General features: G+C 37.8%; 1 protein-coding gene across 6 annotated transcripts in view; it reads right to left on the bottom strand.

Annotated features, from left to right (window-relative positions):
• ppp1r1c (protein phosphatase 1, regulatory (inhibitor) subunit 1C) overlaps window positions 1-20,933 on the bottom strand; it is a 59,205-nt gene extending 38,272 nt beyond the window's left edge. For 5 of the 6 annotated variants that reach the window (XM_087266305.1, XM_087266303.1, XM_087266306.1 and 2 more), the window contains exons 1-3: window positions 20,863-20,902; window positions 20,564-20,733; window positions 7,866-7,926 (exon numbers count right to left, since the gene is read on the bottom strand). In XM_087266305.1, coding sequence (XP_087122431.1) covers window positions 7,866-7,926; window positions 20,564-20,644 — 142 coding nt within the window. In that variant the 5' untranslated portion in view covers window positions 20,645-20,733; window positions 20,863-20,902. 6 annotated transcript variants of the gene reach the window in all.
• Between the last annotated feature and the right edge of the window lie 259 nt (window positions 20,934-21,192).

Below are 21,192 nucleotides of genomic sequence, written 5' to 3'. Positions count from 1 at the left end.
TCTACTAGAACAATCTCTAATGAATCCTTGTTCAAAGGGAAACTGAAACTACAGATCTTAGAAAAAGCTTTCAAATTGGGAGGAAATTAATTTTATTGTGCCCGTCTTTGTTTCTGCAGCATGCATTCGATGTTTTTGTAATATTTTGGATTTGTTGTTGCCTATTTTTGATCATTTATAACCCAAGGTGTGTATAGCACAATGGTCAATAACTGTTGTTTTATTGCACTTTATAAATAAAGTAAAGAAAGAAGAAAGAAAATGATGGGAAGTTTTGTCCTACAATACTGGAACCTCATAAATGTGGATAAATTAGCAGTGTTCCTGGCAAGCCTTACTTCCATTCTTCATCAAAATGTAAACTAACAAACTCATTTCAGGTCAATAATTCACTTCCACCATCCATTGGTTGTTTTCTAAATGAAACACTGTGGCTGCATTCATGTGTGCTCACGAACATGATTATTCTGAAATGACTTGAAGGCAGCATTTGTTTAGACTCTGGAAGGATTTCTCTACATTTTCAGTGCCAGAAAGCAGCTTCGAGTGTGGGCTGTTGAGTGGGATTAGGGTTGAGGTTACCGTGTTTACTGATGACGCTAATGTGTTGGCATGTAGCTCAAGTGGAAAACTTTATTGATACTGCTAGCATGTGGGAAAACATGAGAACTTGCTCAGCATAATGGAGGTTTGATGGAGAAGTCTTCAGGTAATACATGATATTGTAAATTATTACACAGGGCTCTGAAATAGAGGTCTGTACGGGACTAACTTTTTAGTTCTGCTCCCGCAAAGGTTTTATTCTGCACCCAACCGTTCCTGCTGTATATTCAGTTTTTTGTTTATCTGCTGCCCAACCCGACCATTCCCGCAAAATTTAGATCTGGTTTCCAAAATCTAACGTTAATATTGGGTACTACCAAAAGAGAGAGATAACCGATAAAACCATAGGTTGTGCAAAGATTGTAACCTAAATGTCAGTGTGCCCCTGTGTGATGAGACATGAGTCCAAAGCAGAGGTTCTAGTTTTGTGACTGCTAAAGGGTAAAACTTTAAGGTATTATCCAACCCAGGCTCATTGTGGAAACGTAGCCCCGCGGACGTTTCTGCGGACTGCGATTTACGTCCCGGGAGGTACTTATTCGAGAGGCCGCTGTGCTCGCTTTTTCGCGTCTCGGGCGCCTCTCGGGAGCGCGCGGCGTTCGCGCCCGCGCCGTTCTCGCGCGAAAAGCCGCCGGATCGAGAAAAAAAAAAAAGCAAAAGCCCTCGTCTTCGATTTCGACCGTGTTTTCGGATCCCGCCGCGTTCTCGCCCTTATTTTCAGATTCCGTTTTTCGTTTTACCTGATTTCCGGAACCTGCTGTTCCCCGGACTCGATCCCGGTCGTCGTCCACCGCAGCCGACTCCCGCTCCTCCTCCGGGGCCTCCGCTCCGCCGACGCAACGCTGTGAGCTAAGCGGACAAACTGATTGCATCGGGAAAGCCCTCCACTCGGAGGCGAGCCGTCGGCCGGCGATCGCGAAGAGGAGGGGCGGAGCGGCGCCACACCGCCCTGCAGCGTTCGCTCGAAAAAAACCAAACGCTGCCTTTACGTACCTCCGGCCACGTAAATCGCGGTCTCCAGAAACGTCCGCAGGGCTACGTTTCCAGAATGAGCTTGGGTTGGTATTATCACATCACGCAAAGAGTATTTTTTTCATCTGTGTCTATGTCGCATGAAAAAGACATACATCAGACTTGCCTTATGTGGGTTTCTCGACAGTTAACTGACTGTTGAAGGACAGCGCATCTTGACTTTGATGTCCCATGTTGGTAAAGCCCGCTCTGAGGGCCGTTATGCAGATGGTGCATGCACAGACTGAGCAATAAAAAAAAAAAAGCATGTGCAGAAAGCACTGGTCATGCGTCCATCAAGTGTAACAGTCATGAGAACTGGCTGTACAGGTGCTCAAAAAAAAATTGGAAATCACAGATATGCTGTTCTAAATTAACATTGGGAGCATGAGCGCTATATTGTTAGACCGACCGCTCCTGTTCAAATTACACCAGAGTTACCGACCGCTACTGTGTTTTATTCGAAAACTTATTGCAGACATCTACTCTGGAATACTTGATTCTGATTGGTCAGTCACAAAATTCCAAGGTATGTTATTCTCAGATAACAACAGATGAAACTAATAATACTGTGTCTCAATTACACGCAATGTGGCATGTAAAAAAGTTTTAAAACACGTTTTTGCTTTAACCATCTGTCAAAATTATATACAAATAACATTATACGTGACATTTCTTGCCATACTACTGAAAGCAGCAGTAAATAGTTCACCTCAGATTCTGAAAATAAAATAGCATATAGAAAAACGGACTCAGTGCAAACCACATCAGTCATCAACCTATGTACTTTTAATAATTTTAAAGAGGTTTAACATGTATTAATTAGAACATAACTACTGTTTCAATGGGAGTGCAGTAGATGATATTTTAATAAGTGGCTGGTATTTGAATGTTCCTGTTGTCGTATCGCATTTGCTGCAGATAACTAAATTGGTTGCCACTGGAATCTTGTCACGTCAAGAATAGTTTGGACACAGTGTAACAGGCTCATCTGGGTACTTTAATTCATGCTGACAATCAGTGAATATTTTAACATCCAAAATTACAGTATATGCTTGTCTGAGTATTGTGAGATATTTATATACAAATTGTTAGATGGATTTAAAGTTATATTGTGAGCCATAAAGTCCAAACTAGTTAATTTTAAGTCGCATTGTTAGAAAAAAAAATCATATTTTGAAATTAAAAACATCACGCTAGTAAGTCACATAAAAAAATAGTAAAAATCTGACATTTAGGATCATATTATGCTATTGTAACCCCCACCGGTACTACACCACTCAACCCGCTCAGGCTCTGATCGAACCAACGTCTCTCTGCATGGTATTTGGTTGCTATAAAAAGAAGGTCAAAGGCCATGGCCTCTAGGGTCTGTCACCAGAGCACCTTTTCGGATTCAGAGGAGTATGGTTTTACCTGCGCAGCACTTTACAAGCTTGCCTCTGTTACACTCACCCCCCTAAACCTCACTCCTATCCGGGTCATGGCACCAAAGTAAACCCTGCCGGTCCTACACCACCCACACCACTTCAGGCTGAGATCGAACCGGCGTCTCTCAGCATGGGAGTCAGTTGAACTGTAAATGTGTTCCTATCAGATTAAAAAGTGTATTCCACTTAGTTGTGTACATTTGCTTCTTGGCACATTTTCAAAATGTATGCGCGTAGCTTTTGTGTTTCTCATTTTTAAGAGATTTTCAAAAATATAGAGATATAGTCACATTAGGAGACATTAAAGGGGACCTACAGTATTATAAACCTTTTAGAAGATGTAAAAGAAGTCGTTAATGTCCCTAGAATGTGTAGGCGATGTTTCAACTAAAAATAAAACACAAATAATGTTTTATAAATAAAATTGTGCCGTTTTGGTGACTGTCACTTTAAATTCAAATAAGATTGTGCTCTTTTCAAAAGAGGGTGGAGCTACTAATATCTGTGCATCACCATAGCTGCAAATTCAAAAGCAAAACTAAAGTCCTATGATAATGTGTGAGAGATCGTCACTTATGGGTGGGGCTTTCCCCAGGGCTTGGGTGGGGCTTTCCCCAGGAGAATGTCAGTCAAAGTGTTTCTGCAAACTGTTTTTTTATTAAGTGTGATTATGAAAAAAAAATATTTAAAACATTTTTACCATTAGAAGTTGGTGATTTTCACAGACTATATTAAGTGTTGCCACACATCTGTGTTTAAACACCTTATTAATGTGTTTTTTGCATAAAAGTCCCCCTTTAAGGCATGTTTTATAGTTATATTTGTGAAATTCAAATTCACACTTAAACGTTCATCATCAAATTTAAAGATATAAAATAATATAAAGTCTCAACTGTAAAGATATAGTCACGCTGAGACATTTATAATCATATTTGGTTATCCAAAACTCTATTGTGAGACAAAGTCATGTAGCCATATAGTTAGATATAAAGTCACACGGAGAGCAATAAAGTCCCACTGTGAGATGTAAAGTCCCAATTTCCTTTTTATCGACTCCTGAGGTGAGAAGGGCCTTCTATAAAAGGTTATTTGCCGAAGCACATATACAAGTGTAGGTATAATTGAATCTCAGCTAAATGCATTCCATCCATTTCCTTAATAGCCCCGGATTTCATCATAAATATAAGTCCTATCTGTCTAAACTGAGGTTAAACTGATAGACCACTCTAGAAAATAGGACTGCGCTATACAACGAAAAGTATCATTATCGTGATAATAGTATAGGCAATATCCATACCACAGAGAGAAGTGCAATAAATGAAATTAATTTTATGTGCCAATATGCATAGGTTTGTAAACATGCATAGGTTGTTTATCTAAATCTGACCAATCAGAGAAGGCCTTTACTATTTCCACCCCCACTTCTCCAGTAGGTGCTGTTAGGTGAACCTAAAGCTAAAAATAAAAACTAACACTGTGAGACGAGAGAGGAAAAAATTACAACAGCCAATAAAAATAAAAATATCAAGGTTTTTAGTCATTTGTTTTAAAGTACAAAGTTTGCACCTTACAGTATCGTGTAGGCCTACTTAAAAAAATGACATGAGCTATGGTGGCCGATCACATATGCTGACGCCATAGGTGGGTTGTTTGTGCTGATAGCAGCCTGTTGACCATTGACACGTTCACAGCATGTTGTGCTGTTCTGAAACCAAGGCTAGATTACAGGCGCTTCAATGACCTCGACAGACCTATCAAGTTGTCCTCTAAACCAGAAGAGCATATTTCCTCCCGCAATATCATATAATGATTGTACATGAGAATTGGAGAGGGCCTATTTCCATAACAATACAGAAACCCACGGCATTATGTAAACAATAGCATAAATTCAAATAGAATACTCAACGGATGATCACTTACAGCTGCTAAACCTTGAAAAACACCATAAAATGAAGCTCAGATAGACCAGCTGCTTTAAAAAAGAGCAGCTAGTACACAGTAACACACTACACTCGCAGAAATAAAGGTACGCAAACTGTCACTGGGCTTTTACCTTTTCAAAAAGGTACACATTTGTACTTGAAGGGTCTATTGGTACCTCAAAAGTATATGTAAGTTCCTAAAAAATTTAAGAGGAACACTTTTGTACTTTAGGTGGTAATATGTACCCTTGAGGAACTAATATGGACCTTTTAAGTACAAATTTGTACCATTTTACCTCAGTGACAGCTAGCATACCTTTATTTCTGAGAGTGTACAATGAGGTTTCATTAGTTAATGTATTTACAACAACCTCAAATAAGAAAAAAGTTGGGACAGTAGGGAAAATGCAGATAAAAAAAGAAGTGATTTCTAAAATTAATTTGATTTGTATTTCATTGCGAACAATAAAACCACACATTGTTTAATGTGTTCCTCATGATTTGGATTGTTGTTGTTGTTGTTGTTTTCCCCCAAAAAAACACGTGTTCCAATTCGGTTCTTACAACACATTTCAAAAAAAGTTGGAACAGCAAATAGTTTACCACCTTGTAATGCTGCCATTCCTTTTCACAACACTTAAAAAGATGTTAAGGGATTGAAGACACCAAGAGATAAACTGTTTCAGGTGTAATTTTGTCCCATTCATTCTAAAAACAAGTCTTAAGGTGAGCAACAGCAATGCATTAATGATGCAAATTACAGAAGTGCAGGTAACCTTTGCTAAGGCCACTGACACAACCCCATACCATGACAGATCCTGGCTTTTGGACTTGTTGCTAGTGAAAATCTAGATGATCATTTCTTCTTTGGTCAAAAGCACACAGTGTCCATTTCTGCCAAAATATATACCTAAAATACTGATCCATCTGACCACAGTTCACATTTCCACTGTGTGATGGTCCATCTGAGATGCCTCTGAGCCCAGAGAAGTCGAGGGCGCTTCTGGACACTGTTAACATAGGGATTCCAATCGGCACAGTACAGTTTTAACTGGCATTTGTGGATGTAACTGTATTGTGGTACTTGACAAAGGTTTGCCAAAGTAGTCCTTAGCCCATGTGGTGATTTCACTTATAGATGAATGACAATTCTTGATGCAGTGCTGCCTGAGGGACCGGAAATCCCTGTAGCTCTACTTAGGCTTGTCCCCTTGTCCTACAAACACTGAAATTCCTCCAGATTCCATGAATCTTTTAATGATGTTATGCACTGTTGAAGGTGAAATATCCAAATGTCCTCCTATGTTTTTTTGAGGAGCATTGTTTTTAAACATTTCAATCATTTTCTCTGTCACCGACTCGGTCCCAGTCATTCCCCTCGCTGGCCAGCAGAGGCCGCCATCCCCGGACTTCTAGCATTACATCATCCCTTTACACTGATCGTGCACACCTGAACTGAATCTTGTTAATGACCCACGCTTTCTATATAAGCCACACTCAAACTCGAACTCACTGCGAAGTCTTGTTTAGCCCCGGCCAGCATTACTGAGCGTTCTTTCCTCCTTGATCTCCTGTGTATTACCCTGGACTGTTTCTGATTCTGAGTTGTCTTCTGCCTGCCCACGACCCTTGATTTATACACAGACTCTGAACCACGCTGCCTGCCCTCGACCCAAGCCTGTCTAACGGATTCTGATCCACGCCGCCTGCCACTGACCCATGCCTGATAAATCACTCTGTGTCTGTCAGCCGCCAGCCCCAAGACCATTATTGATACTGTTGATGTATGTTCGCACCTTTGTGCGTATTGAATGTTTGTGTGTGACTGTGACTAATAAAACTGCATAATGGATCCCTCCATGTCAGCCTCCTCGTTACATTCTCACATATTTGTTGGCAAACTGGCGAAAACCTCAGCCCATCTTTGCTCCTAAAGGACTAGACCTTTCTTGGATGCTTCTTTTGTATCAAATCATAATTAAAATCTCCTGTTGACATCACCTGTTTCCAATCACATCATTATTTAACCAATTTACCTGATTACTAGCCTAAATTGCTCCTGTCCCAACTTTTTTTGCAATGTGCTTCAGGTCTGAATGACATGCAAGGATGTATAGCTACAAATTAAATGGAGTTAACCAGACTTGGTGTTCATATTGTCTGCAATGAAATAAAAGTCAAGTAAATTGGTTTTGTTGTTCACTGTTAAAGTTACGATTAAAGTTGTTCAACTGTTGAACTATGATTCATATAAGCTGTACAAGTATTGTTCATTATTTGTTCATATTAGTACACACATTAACTAATGAAACCCTAATGTAAAGTGTTACCAAGTATACTAATGCCTTAAAGATTGTTGATGTCATTTAAGTGAAGCAAACATAGAAAAACACCATAAAATGCTTATTGCTAACATGAAAAAACAATGAACAATACACACATTACAGTATTTATTCATTTTTGTTAATGTTAGTTAATGAAAATAAAGCTATATTACATTTACTAACTGTTCAACTGTGATAAATATAGGCTGTATGAGGACTGGTCATCATTAGTTTATGTAAGTAAGTACATTAACCAACATTAACTAATGAAACCTTATTGTAAAGTGTGACCACGCATACTAATAATGCATTAAAGATTGTTGATGCCAGTTAAGTGAAGCAAACAGAGTCAGATATACTGGAAACTTTCCCCTAAAGGTGCCGTTTAATGAGAGACAGGTCATTCACGGTTGATTCTGATCTTAAATTAGATGCATTTATGTTGCACAGAAAGAGCCGCAATTCAATAGAGCCTTGTTTGCTTATACCCAACAGTCCATATACTGTATGTTGAACAAGCCCTTTCAGGTTCTTCAAACAAGCACACAACTTGTTAAATAGTTTAAGGCTCTTACCTGAGGCACTGGGCTCATTGTAAATGACCAGTGTGGCTGGAGTAGGTCTGCGCTTGCGAATCTAAAGGGAAAAAGAAAGACATTTTGTAATAATGCTGCCATTTAGAGTACCGGGAAGGTGCTATGAATGAGGGTTTTCTTAAGCTGGAAGTGGAACAGAAGATCTAAAACACACTTAACTGTGCGCAAATCCCTGAATGACTTATTGGCTTACATTGCAAAACATATCTGTTAGTTTTATGTGATTGAGTTTTTAGTTTATTTATGGTTATGAATTGCATTATGTGAACTTGATCTCTGCTCTGTCAAATTTTGATGAGGAAATTCCAACTCTGCAGTTTGAAAAAGTGACTTTTTCAGTACTTAAAACAATATAATATATATACTATTATATTAATATATATTATTATTCATTAATTCTGTCATTCGTTCATTTTCTTTTTGGTTTAGTCCCTGTAATAATGTGGGGTCGCCAGAGTGGACTGAACCGCCAGTTCATCTGGCATATTTTTTACACAGCGGAAGCCCTTCCAGCTGCAACCCAATACTGGGAAAAACCCATACACACTCAAGCACATACATAAACTATGGTCGATTTAGCTTACCCAATTCACCTATAGTGCACGTCTTTGGACTTGTGGGGGAAACCAGAGCACCCGGAGGAAACCCACGCCAACACGGGGAGAACATGCAAACTCCACATTGAAATGCCAACTGACCCAGCCGAGGCTCGGACCAGCGACCTTCTTGTATTATTATATTATTATTGTAATATATTATATAAGCCTGTAAAGTAACTGAAAAGTATATCAGCTTATTTCCAGCTTTTTGCACTGTAATTTACAGCACCAGTCCAGGCAATAAATCTCTTTAAACTATTAAAAATATCAATGCAAGTCACCTTTTCAAATTTAAAAAAATCAAAAGTTGTTGAAGAATAGCTAGTGGCCCCGTAATGCAATTCAAAAGCACAAAACACGAATCACAAAATATGGAAAACTGCTTATTTATGGTTATCTCTCACAGTGTCCTGCTGGGTTAACCATAAGCTGTTTTACAGCTATTAACAGGTTTAGCTCGTCCTCATGCCTGACCAGCTGAAAAAAGCACCAAACCAGTTTAAAAGACCAGCAGACAAACTCAAGTTAGTAAGGCAGCAATAGTAATAATTTGATAAGGGCGAAGCAGTGGCGCAGGAGGTAGTGCTGTCGCCTCACAGTAAGAAGGTCGCTTGTTCAAACCTCGGCTCAGTTGGCATTTCTGTGAGGAGTTTGCATGTTCTCCCTGCGTTCGCATGGGTTTCCTCCGGGTGCTCCAGTTTCCCCCACAGTCCAAAGACATGCTGCAGGTAAACTGGGAAGGCTAAATTGTCCATAGTGTATGAGGGTGAAGGGCCCAGATGACAGGCCGGTCGGAATGTGTTGAAAATGTGTTATCATGTGGACAAGTCTAAAATGGATTGCTCCTAAGAGCTGACCTCGCAACCATATGGGACTAAGGCCGAAGAAGAAGAAGAGTAATAATTTGATAAACATGACTATTGTTAGTATAGAAATAATAGTAGTCAACCAAATTATGTTTAATGGTCTTAGTCTGAAACAATATATTGCATAAAAATAATGTATATAAATAAACATAAACTTCTCACCTAACTTTAATTCACATTACCAACCTCAGACTGTTGAAGTGAAAATTAAATAAATTTTGTTTACCATTTCAAATACTTGCCAAATGACGTTTAATAATGCAAGGAAATTTTTACAGTATGTCTGATAATATTTTTTCTCCTTATTTGTTTTAATTTGACTAGAATAAAAGCTGTTTTTAATTATTCTAAAACCATTTTAAGGTCAATATTAATAGTCACCTTATCCAGTATTTGTTTTTGATTGTCCACAGAACAAACCACTGTTATACACTGATTTGTATAATTACCCTAATTGTCTAATTAACCTAGTTAAGCCTTTAAACATCACTTTAAGCTGAATACTAGTGTCTTGAAAAATATCTAGTCAAATATTATTTACTGTCATCATGGCAAAGATAAAATAAATCAGTTATTAGAAATGAATTATTAAAACTATAAAGTTATTCAAACTTATGCTTAGAAATGTGTTGAAAAAAATCGTATTTCTGTTAACCCTTTAACAGGCATCGCAACCACCTGGTCGACCTTTTATGCATAAGCTATTATTATTCGAATTGCTTATTACTTTAATCAGTGTTGTGTCAGTATATTATCCAAAATAATTTTCAAGCAGTGCATCTTAAAGGGTTAAACATAAATTAGGAAATAATTTACAGGAGGGCTACTAATTCTAACTTCAACTGGTTACTTATATTCAAACTACTATTATTTTCAATGTCACTTTTTTCAACCAAAACTTCTATTGACAAATGATGAAAACATGTTCGATTCTAAAGATTCAAAACGAATGATTTCTCTGAAGCTGTCACAGCACCCTCTCAAAGTGCCACAGATCAAAACAACATTATTAGTAGCACCGTGGTACTTTTTGGTACTTCTGTAAGCATTTACTGACAGTGACAGATTGAACATAGGCGTATAATGTTCATGCTGACTGATTTACCCCACGTGTCTGGACACCAGCATTTGTTGGGTGATTCACTGGGATCAATACAATCAATTCCCTGAAGAAGGCTGCTGGGTTTACATCACTTTTAGCCTCACAACATGCGGAGTCCACACATGAGCTGAGCAACTTCATTCAAATACATCAATGAGTGTAGTTAATATGAGATTAGAGATCCTGTTAGAGAAATACATATAAGAATTGCAGAGAGACTACTGCTATTTGCTACTTGAACTATCAGGCCAGTACTGTGTTTTCACAACATCTGTTGAACATCTACATCTGTTCTCAAGCCCCAGCCAACTGTAGCACAAACAGATGTTTCTCATGGAGCTGCTGGATGTTGCAGAAGTCTTTTTCCTTATTATATAGTGCTTTACAAAGTCAAAATCATTTGAAAAAATAAAATAAAATAAAATAATAATAAACCTTGTTTTTCCTATTTAGAGCTTTTGTCTTGTTTCTGGTCCAAAAATCTAAAATCTCTTAAAGCAAGAAGCATTTTCTAGAGATGCAAAATATTGTGTTCTTTTCTAGAATAAGTTATTTTTTTCCTCAAAACAAGCAAAATTGAAAGTGTTCTTAAAACTAGCAAAATAATCCGCCCACGGGATGAGCAAAATAATTTAGTTTTTGCCTTAAAATATTATATTTTAAATATTTGGATTAGAGACAAGACAAAACTCTCTGAGTAAGAAAAACTGGTAACACTTTATAATAACTACAAACTATGAATAATTTATTAAGCATGAGCATATAGTTATTTCATTGTTTGTGAAGCATTAACTCTACAATAATAAACGTTAGTAAGCAGTTTATAATTGCAGTTACAAATGCTCTATTGTTGACTTAGAAGCACATGAATAATGTGCCTAATAAATGTGTTTTTATAATTTATTTATCATGAATAAATTAAGTATTACATTATTTACAAACCAATTGTATTTAACCTCTTAAGGCCCAAGCTGTTTTTTATCCGCATTTTTTATTTCTCTTTGCTATTTTTTTGATAAGTGGAACCTAATTAGAATAAAACCTAAGTATCATCTTTTGATAGGATGTACTTTTAGAGAAAATTGGTGTCCATATATGTGGACTTGAGGTCCGAATTTCCATAAAACACATTAAAGTCACCTTTGTGTTTCGACTATCAGTAAAAACAACATTTTGTGCTCATTTTGGACTGTTTAAATAGTGTTTGGGACATTTCATATGCTGCAAAACAGTTGCAGGATGACAGTTTATGTCTGTAACAAAATATTAAGCATAAGATATAAGAGCTGAAATGTGCATGTATGTGGCCACTAAGCCCTAGGAGGTTAAGAGTAGTCAAATTTTTTATTTTTTTTAATCAATCAGAATGAGTTCGTAAATGATTAATAAACCAATGATAAATCAATGAATAAATCAATGTTTATACTGTATCTCTTATTATTCAGACATATAGTAATGGTTACTATGTATGTTAATAAATGCTTTATTACCTCAACTACATGCAGTTTGAGTTAAGTTATTAGTTTTTACAAATTTAGGTGGATTGAACTTACAACAATTAAGTTGTCCCCCCCAAAAAAACTCAAGAATTGTGTTGTTTCAGTTCATTTTAAATAAGTAGTTTGAACAAGCAGCAATCGTCATTTCTTTGAGGGTATATGAACAGCCCCATTAACCACACTACACATCAAACTTGAACTAAACTCGTGCTATACCATTTTGCTGCCTGCATGCATGTTGAATTGACAAAGCTTGTAAGAACATTTTGTTTGTAATGCAGTTTCACATTATCATTGTTGCTTTATGAGATGAAACCCAATAATTGTTGTGCATAAAACCACCATCACTTTCCCAAGCAGTGGGACAGGCATCTTCAAATTAAATTGAAGGACTACAAAGAGCAAAACCTAGCTGATAACTGTGTTTTCTACATATATGAATAAACCATTAATTAGCACACTCATTTCCACAGAATACTTGTACTAAATTTGATGACTTATCTTTATAATGTGAATGCTGATGGCTTTAACAAAGAAATGTTATCTATAAGGCAACAAGCATTTGTTAAAATGCAAATGTTTATTGGAAAAAGTCTAAGATTCAGTTAGCTTGTTGGTTGATTATTTCTTATTGGTTGATTATAAAAAATTTTTTATAAGTTGATTGTTTTGCATTCACTGCTTCCCCCACACAGGTCAACCACTTGAAAATGCCCAAACCCCCTCTAAAATCAGTTAATCAGTAATACTGGCACCATCAAATCAGCTAGTAGATTCAGCTAGATAACATCTAACCATTTGCTAAAATAGCACAAATTGGAACTTTCCATTGGGCTAAAAACACTACGCCGCCTTACAAAAGCAAAGTGCAGAGACTACACATTTGGTCGAAATTGAGTTAATGCCTAAAATAGGATTTGTGACATCTGTTCTGTCTTGTGACAAAGTCTCCTGCTTCCATTTTCTACAACACAGGCTCATTGGAAAGGCATGCTTCAACCTACATTGTTGTGAAATTGCAAAATTGTATTTTAACTTATGTTTGACTGCGGTTTCGAGGTATAATCACTAGATATGTTTCCATTCAAAAATAAGAATTAACTTTATGCGCAAAACTGGATTATCGCATAAAAGATGTGCGAATAAAGCAGTTCTGTAATAAATTTGGTTCTGTAAAAAGGTTTTCCTCATAGTTCATTTCTTATAGAATAAAAAGTTTATCCTACTCAGTTATGCGTTACTCAGTTATCACTCAGTTATGGTTTTTTATGTGCATTTTCAAAATTTATGCTCATTTTATGGAAACATAGCTACTGTTAGACATTGTTGCGGTAACTTACTGGCAGCAAGTTACCGCAACTACCCCATTACAGTAACTTACCGCTATATGTGTTTTACAGTAGCACGGCCCTACAGCAATTTCATACATTCATTCATTTTCTTTTCGGCTTAGTCCCTTTATTAATCTGGGGTCGCCACGAAATGAACCGCCAACTTACGAGGTACACGTTTTTTACGCAGCAGATGCCCTTCCAGCTGCAACCCATCTTTGGAAAACATCTATACACACTCATTCACACTTATACACTACGGACAAGAGCGCCCGGAAGAAACCCATGTGAACGCGGGGAGAACATGCAAACTCCACACAGAAACGCCAACTGACTCAGCTGAGGCTCGAACCAGTGACCTTCTTGCTGTGAGGCGACAGCATTACCTACTGCGCCACTGTGTTGCCACAGCAATTTCATTTTACAGTAAAATAGCTTAACAGCAACTTCTCATTATGGTAAAATGTCGTTTACTACATTTTAATTTTACAGTATGACAATTTTTACAGCACATTTACTCGAATTTATTTACATTTTATACTAGCAGTTCAAAACTTGTATTTTTATTATCTATTAATGAATTGAATAAATTCAAAATAATTGACAAATTTTCTCTTCAACTACAGTAGCAATACTTGATTACTTTGATAAGTAGAATCAGTAGAATACTGCAAACTCCTATTATGCAGTAAGTTACTGTAAAAGTTTTAAAAGAACCCACAATGCAGTGCATTTTACAGTACTGAACTGTAAAGAATGTATGTGGCATTTTACTGGATGTTTTTGCAGTAAGTAACTGTAAAATTGCAGTAAGTAACTGTAAAATGACTGGTGCACTTCTGCCCTGCTGCTGTTTGGTGTGGGTGTGTCCATACATTTGACGTACTGCACATAGACGTTATAATAGAAAGCTTGACGCCTCGGGGTCCACTTTCAGTTCGTTGCTTCAACACGTAAACGCGGCCGCCATCTATTGTACTGGCTATTGTCTCTGTTAAGGATTAGTTTACTAACGTGAACGTGTGAAGTATCACAAGCATTGTATTAAAATTCCACTGATATTCTGAAATAAACATTGAATTTGGCGATAATCCAGCGCAGCTCTTTGATAGAGAGCTGAAATCCCTTTCTCTCTATGCAGTATTGGATGAACACAATATGTAGCGTATTCCTCTTTCTACTTCAGAGAAGAGAGGAGAGCAAAGTATCACTGATTAAACTGACTCCGAAATGTTTCGTGTTTTTTCATAACGATTTAATTAATACGTATCGGACTCAGTGTGCAAGGTTTGTTTACGGGACAAATGTTTCCACATACGAAACTTTCGGACTTCATTGTGCAAAGACCTTAACAGTGATGAACACCACGGGGCAGTATGATACCAACAACCTTTGTTCCTATTCACACTAATGATATTTAACGGCACAAATTATTGACGAATAAGGATAATTAACACAAATAAATACCACAAACTATCTAACAGTGTCCTAACATTTGTTATGATTAATACGTTCACCTTAGCTCTCTATCTCCATACGGACAACTTCTCTGTCAGTTTGCTCAGTAGCTTTAGTACTGACTAATCTAATGTATTCATTCATTCATTCATTCCTTTTCTTGTCGGCTTAGTCCCTTTATTAATCCGGGGTTGCCACAGCGGAATGAACCGCCAACTTATCCAGCAAGTTTTTATACAGCGGATGCCCTTCCAGCCGCAACCCATCTCTGGGAAACATCCACACACACATTCACATACACACTCATACACTACGGACAATTTAGTCTACCCAATTCACCTGTGCCGCATGTCTTTGGACTGTGGGGAAAACCGGAGCACCCGGAGGAAACCCATGCGAAGGCAGGGAGAACATGCAAACTCCTCACAGAAACACCAACTGAGCTGAGGTTCGAACCAGCGATCCAGCGACCTTCTTGCTGTGAGGCGACAGCACTACCAACTGCGCCACTGCCTCGCCAAATCTAATGTATACGCACAAATACATTATTGTAAAGCATCCTATAGAAAATATGAATTTTCTCTTTTGTCATTTATGCTGAGCACTGTATATTAAATTGACAACAAAAAATTCTGATCCTGATCCTGCTCATGCCAGAAGATAAAATCACACAGTCTTAAACCCAAACTGCTTTAGGATCCTTTTCACACAAAAACAAAGGAAAGAAAAAGCTAAAGCCAACACTGATGGAAAACTTACTCAGCACAAGGGAGCCTGAAACTGATTGGACAAGCCGGCATCCTCATAAAATCAAGCCAGCACTTTCCTGTTATGACACTGTCAGCAATAGCACCAACATCAAACACTTTTACTGCTGGGCATGCAGCCGCAACGCTGGATCCCGCTCATCAATGAACAGCTCCACTATAGCTGGAACACAGTAAAAATGCATTCTGCTGCTCGCAATGCAGGATTATAGCTTACTTATGATGCGCTTTCATCCTTTGCCACCAATTTGGCACTCATTACACTGCAGTTCTGTGCGATAACAACTTTATTTTGGTTGGTAATGCTGTATCTTCAAAGAAAACAACAAATGTTAAATAGGCTAATGTGCATGCAAAACATTATTTGCTCAACCCATCATTACGATGTGCATAAAAAATTACAGTTATGTCTTGCTCCAAGTGTCTGTGAGTGGTATATGGATTTCTTTTAGGGATGCACAATATATAGGCGGCCATGTCATTATCATTATCTTTCCGATATCAAAATTAGACCGATATCTTTAAGCCTTTAGATTATGTCATTGTACTGAATAGCCTGTCTCTCATTTTTTTATTTAGTAAAGTTTAATTAATAAACTAATTTGCAGAGGATCACATGCTCATGATTTCTTGCAGCCGGCCCCGCATTCTTCAATTTAGGATTCACCAATCAGACGATTCCTAAGCCACTATAAATACCAAGTTCCACATAACAGCCATCTTCATTTTGAAGAATCCCCCCTTCCACCTCTACTCCTCCTTTCCTAGATGGGTCGCATGGTGGCTAAGTGGTTAGCACTGTTGCCTCAAAGTAAGAACGTCACTGTTTCTAGTCCTTACCAAGCCAGCTGACGTTTCTGTGCGGAGTTTACACGTTCTCCCTGTGCTCACATGAGTTTCCCCCGGGATCCCCGGTTTCCTCCCACCATATAAAAACATGCATTTAAGGTAATTGACTAATCCAAATCAGCACCATAGACATGCTCCTAGTAAGTAGTCATCTCTTAAGAGCAATCACTATCTGTTCATAAGCTACTACAGCAGGGGAGTTCTCGAGATCTACCTGAGCTCAAACTCCCCTCTTGCCTTGCAAACAGGAGGGAGCCCCGGGCTCTAGAATCTTATGAGCTCAGGGCTCTCTCCTGGGACAGCATGCCAAATAAGCTTTATAATCAATCATCCGCTAAGTGTGAACTCTTGAAACCTATTATGTTAATTTGCTAAGCAAAGAAAAGAAATAATCTATTTTTGGCATGCTGAATTATGTGAAATTGATATAGGTCTGCCATCTCCAGGTTGGAGGAAAGTCCTTACCCTAGGTGGAGGAGTTTAAGTATCTTGGGGTTTTGTTCACGAGTGAGAGAAGGATGGAATGTGAGATTGACAGGCGGATCGGTGCATCTGCAGCAGTAATGCGGTCAATTTACCGGTCCGTTGTGGTGAAGAAGGAGCTGAGTTGAAAGGCAAAGCTCTCGATTTACCGGTCAATCTACATTCCTACTCTCACCTATGGTCATGAGCTTTGGGTCATGACCGAAAGGACAAGATCTCGGATACAAGCGGCCGAAATGAGTTTCCTTCGAAGGGTGGCAGGGAGCACTCTTATGGATAGGGTAAGGAGCTCTAACACCCTGGAGGAGCTCGGAGTAGAGCCGCTGCTCCTCCACATCGAGAGAAGTCAGCTAAGGTGGCTCGGGCATCTGTTTTGGATGCCTTATGGACGCCTACGTAGGGAGGTGTTCCAGGCATGTACCACCGGGAGGAGGCCTCGGGGAAGACCCAGGACACGCTGGAGGGACTATTTCTCTCGGCTGACCTGAGAGCGCCTTGAGATCCTCCTGGAGGAGCTGGAGGAAGTGTCTGGGGAGAGGGAAGTCTGGGGTTTTCTCATAAGACTGCAGCCCCCGCGACCCGGCCCCGAAAAAGTGGCAGAAAATAAATGAATGAATGAATGATATAGGTCTATATAATCACTTTGCAGTTTTGAAATTATTGCTCTTTTTCATGAAGTTTTAAAAATAAAATCAGTTGTTAACTTCATAAAAATATAATATTCTGAAATTTTTATATTTATCTGCTAATATATTGGTTATCGGTCTCCAAATCTAAAAAAGTTATCTGTTATCAATATCGTCTCAAAAATCAATATCGGTGCCTCCCTAATTTAATTTATTATTATTTTTATGATTGAACTCACAAAGAGCAATTTCTACCTGATATTGTTTTATATTTAGCTAAAGCAAGCATCTGTATGTAGGATTACGTGTATGAACAACCCCCTAACTACACACACATTAAACTTGAGCTTAACTTGTGCTATACCATTCTGCTGCATGAATGGCAAGTTCTCAAAGTTTGCAAGAACATTTTGTTTGTAATGCAGTTTCACATTAGCATTGTTGTTTTATGTTATGAAAATCAATGATTGCGCTGCATAAAACCACCACCACTTTCCCCAACAGTGGTACAGGCATTTTACATTAAATTAAAAGACTAAGGGCAAAATCTAGCTGACAACCATGTTTTCTACATATAAATAAACCACAAACAATACATACACTTCTGTGCGCAACGTTCCATAGGATGCATTGCAATATTACAAAGAACGATGGATTTTTTGTGATGCTTTTTGCATGCTCACCCTATCATAAACTGAATCTCATTGCATTATCATAGTCATTTTTTTATTGAACAAACTTACTGTAAATGACATAATAGAGTACACTTTTAAAGGAAAACAATAATTGCTTAATATCCTCCTTGCAAGTACATACACCTCTTTCAATTATTTATTGAGGTGTGCATTAAAAAAATCCATTTTTACTAAGTGCTAAAATCTCCATCATGACTTTTTCAACCCTTTATGAAGGTTTAGAGATTTTCAAAATATCTATTAAACACCAAAATTCCAAAAATCGATTAAATTATACTATATTATACTACGTATAAGTTTTGAAACACAAAAGAAGATATTTTGAAGAAAGCTGAAAACTTGTAACCACTGACTTTCATAGTAGGAAAACAAATGAAAGTTTTAAATGAAAGTTAATGGTTGCTGGTTTCCAGCATTTTTAAAAATGTTCTTATTTTGTGTTTAACAGAGCAAAGAAACTCATAATGCTTTGAAACACGTAAAAGGTGAGCAAATGATGACATAATTTCATATATTTTGGCCTATAATTTCAAATACTAAAGTGGACTAGGCTTTTTTCTTTTCAAAATAAATTATCTTAACCCAATTTATTGTCTATTGATTGCTATAAGTATGCCATTTGTGGGTTTATCTTGCCTAAAGGGTAAACACTAAACCTTCTAAGCACCATCAAAACTAAATAAAGCCTAAAGCTAGATAATGTCATGTTGTAATTAAGATTTTAATAAAGAAATACACACACACACACACACACACACACACACACACACACACGCGCACACGCACACACACGCACGCACACACACACACACATATATATACATATATATATATATATATATATATATATATATATATATAATTACACAAAAAGCAATGTGTGTATGTGCATGTGTAATTCATCCAAAAAATACATATTCTGTCATCATTTAATCATCCTTAACTTGTTCCAAACCTGTTTGACTATCTTTTTTCAGTTGAACACAAAAGAAGATATTTTGAAAAAATGTTGGAAACAGGTAAACATTTAGTTATTTCTCAGTTTAAAGCAAAAGAAGATATTTAGAAAAATGTTGGAAACGGTAAACCATTTCCTTCTTTCTTCAGTTGAACACAAAAGAATATATTTAGAAACATGTTGGAAACAGGTAACTATTCACTTCTTTCTTCAGTTGAACACAAAAGAAGATATTTAGAAAAATGTTGGAAACGGGTAACCATTTCCTTCTTCAGTTTAACACAAAAGAAGATATTTAGAAATATGTTGGAAACGGTTAACCATTTCCTTCTTTCTTCAGTTGAACACAAAAGAATATATTTAGAAACATGTTGGAAACAGGTAACTATCCACTTCTTTCTTCAGTTGAACGCAAAAGAAGATATTTAGAAAAATGTTGGAAACGGGTAACCATTTCCTTCTTCAGTTGAACACAAAAGAAGATATTTAGAAAAATGTTGAAAACACATAACCATTCACTTTTTCTTCAGTTGAAAACAAAAGAAGATATTTAGAAAAATGTTGGAAACAGGTAATCATTCACTCCCTTCTTCAGTTAAACACAAAAGAAGATATTTAGAAAAATGTTAGAAACAAACAACCACTGACTTCTATAGTATTTGTTTTTCCTACAGTGGATGTCAATGGTTACCGTTTTTCAACATTCTGCGACATATCTTCCTTTGTTTTCAACAGATAAAAGAGACCCATAAAGATCTGTAACCAATTGAGAGTAGCATTTTTCCACTATTCCTTTAATTGCACAACTTGTTTTATAGCATGCATCCTTTTACAAAGCCCAATAACATAATATCTATATGCTTTTGTGATCCACTCACACCCTTAACCACAAAAACTTTCCATTCGATGCATGACAGTTGTTTTTAGTCACGATATGAAGAGTTCAGATGCAAAAACCTCTAAGTGCCGTCTGAATTTTTGTTCTAGGGTGAGCATTTTTCTCAGGATCCTATGTTTGTGTTCAACTATTTCACTTTGAAGGCAATGCAAAGAACAGATTATTTGCCTTAAAGGGGGATATAATGAACTCAAACACAGGAGCTAGAGAGAAATGTCCACTTTAGGAGAAAATTTCAGACGGCATTGAGAGGTTTTTGCATCTGAACTCTTCATATATTGACATTTCAAAAGCAAATCTGAAATGTTTAGTATCTTCATCGGTCTAAAGTGCATGCAACCCTCATCCTTCACCCCCATTACAGTGGTGTGAATTAAGAAATTACATGTTTACTAAGCACTGCGATCCCACTGTGCATGACATCATATCATAAAACTGATTTTGGCATCAGATCTGATGCTTCAAGACAATCTCAAGAGACCCAAAGAGCAACGCAGGCCAGTCTCCATTAGGCACAATGCAATAAAAGATCCTCTATCTACTTACATGCTCGGCCGCCTGGGGATCCAACTGGCTCTGGAAAAGTGGAACGGCAAACTGAATCTTCTTGGGGCTGTTGGGCTCCATGCTGAACGAGAGAACTGTCGGAGAGAGATGGAGACTAACTGGACCCTATTTATCAGTGATTTCCTCTCCCTCCTGTATATCCCGCCTTCCTTTACTCCACACACAGAGAGAGAGAGAGAAAGAGAGAGAGAGAGATGAAAAAAATCAGCCACAGAGACAAACAGCAGAACAAACAACCAGTCTGTCCTTCCCACATCCATCCATGCTGTCCCACTCACTTCGCAGTGTCCCATAAACGTCCCAGCGGCAGAGATGACTGCAGGTTTTTCTCAGTGTGAGTTCTCCGACTGCTCCGGGACCTGCTCAGATCCCTCCCTCTCTCTTTTTCTCTCTCACTATCATTAGCGAGACTCAGAGCAATGCAATATAAGCCCCCACCGGGACCTGCTGATGCTCCTCCATTATTTATGATCCTGATTCAGGATGCTGTCGGCAGTTTTCTGCATCACATGGCCGGATTTTTCTGTCCGCAGACACGGGTAAACTGCGAGACAAGAGAATGTTCTTTATAATGTATAACACGCTCGATCACGCTGGCACTTCATTTA

The sequence above is a fragment of the Danio rerio genome, chromosome 9 (assembly GCF_052040795.2).
Source record: "Danio rerio strain M-AB ecotype USA chromosome 9, GRCz13ab, whole genome shotgun sequence".
NCBI classification, from domain to species: Eukaryota; Metazoa; Chordata; class Actinopteri; order Cypriniformes; family Danionidae; genus Danio; species Danio rerio.
The sequence above is the reverse complement of the archived record's forward strand: the minus strand, read 5'-3'. Positions and strand labels throughout refer to the sequence as shown.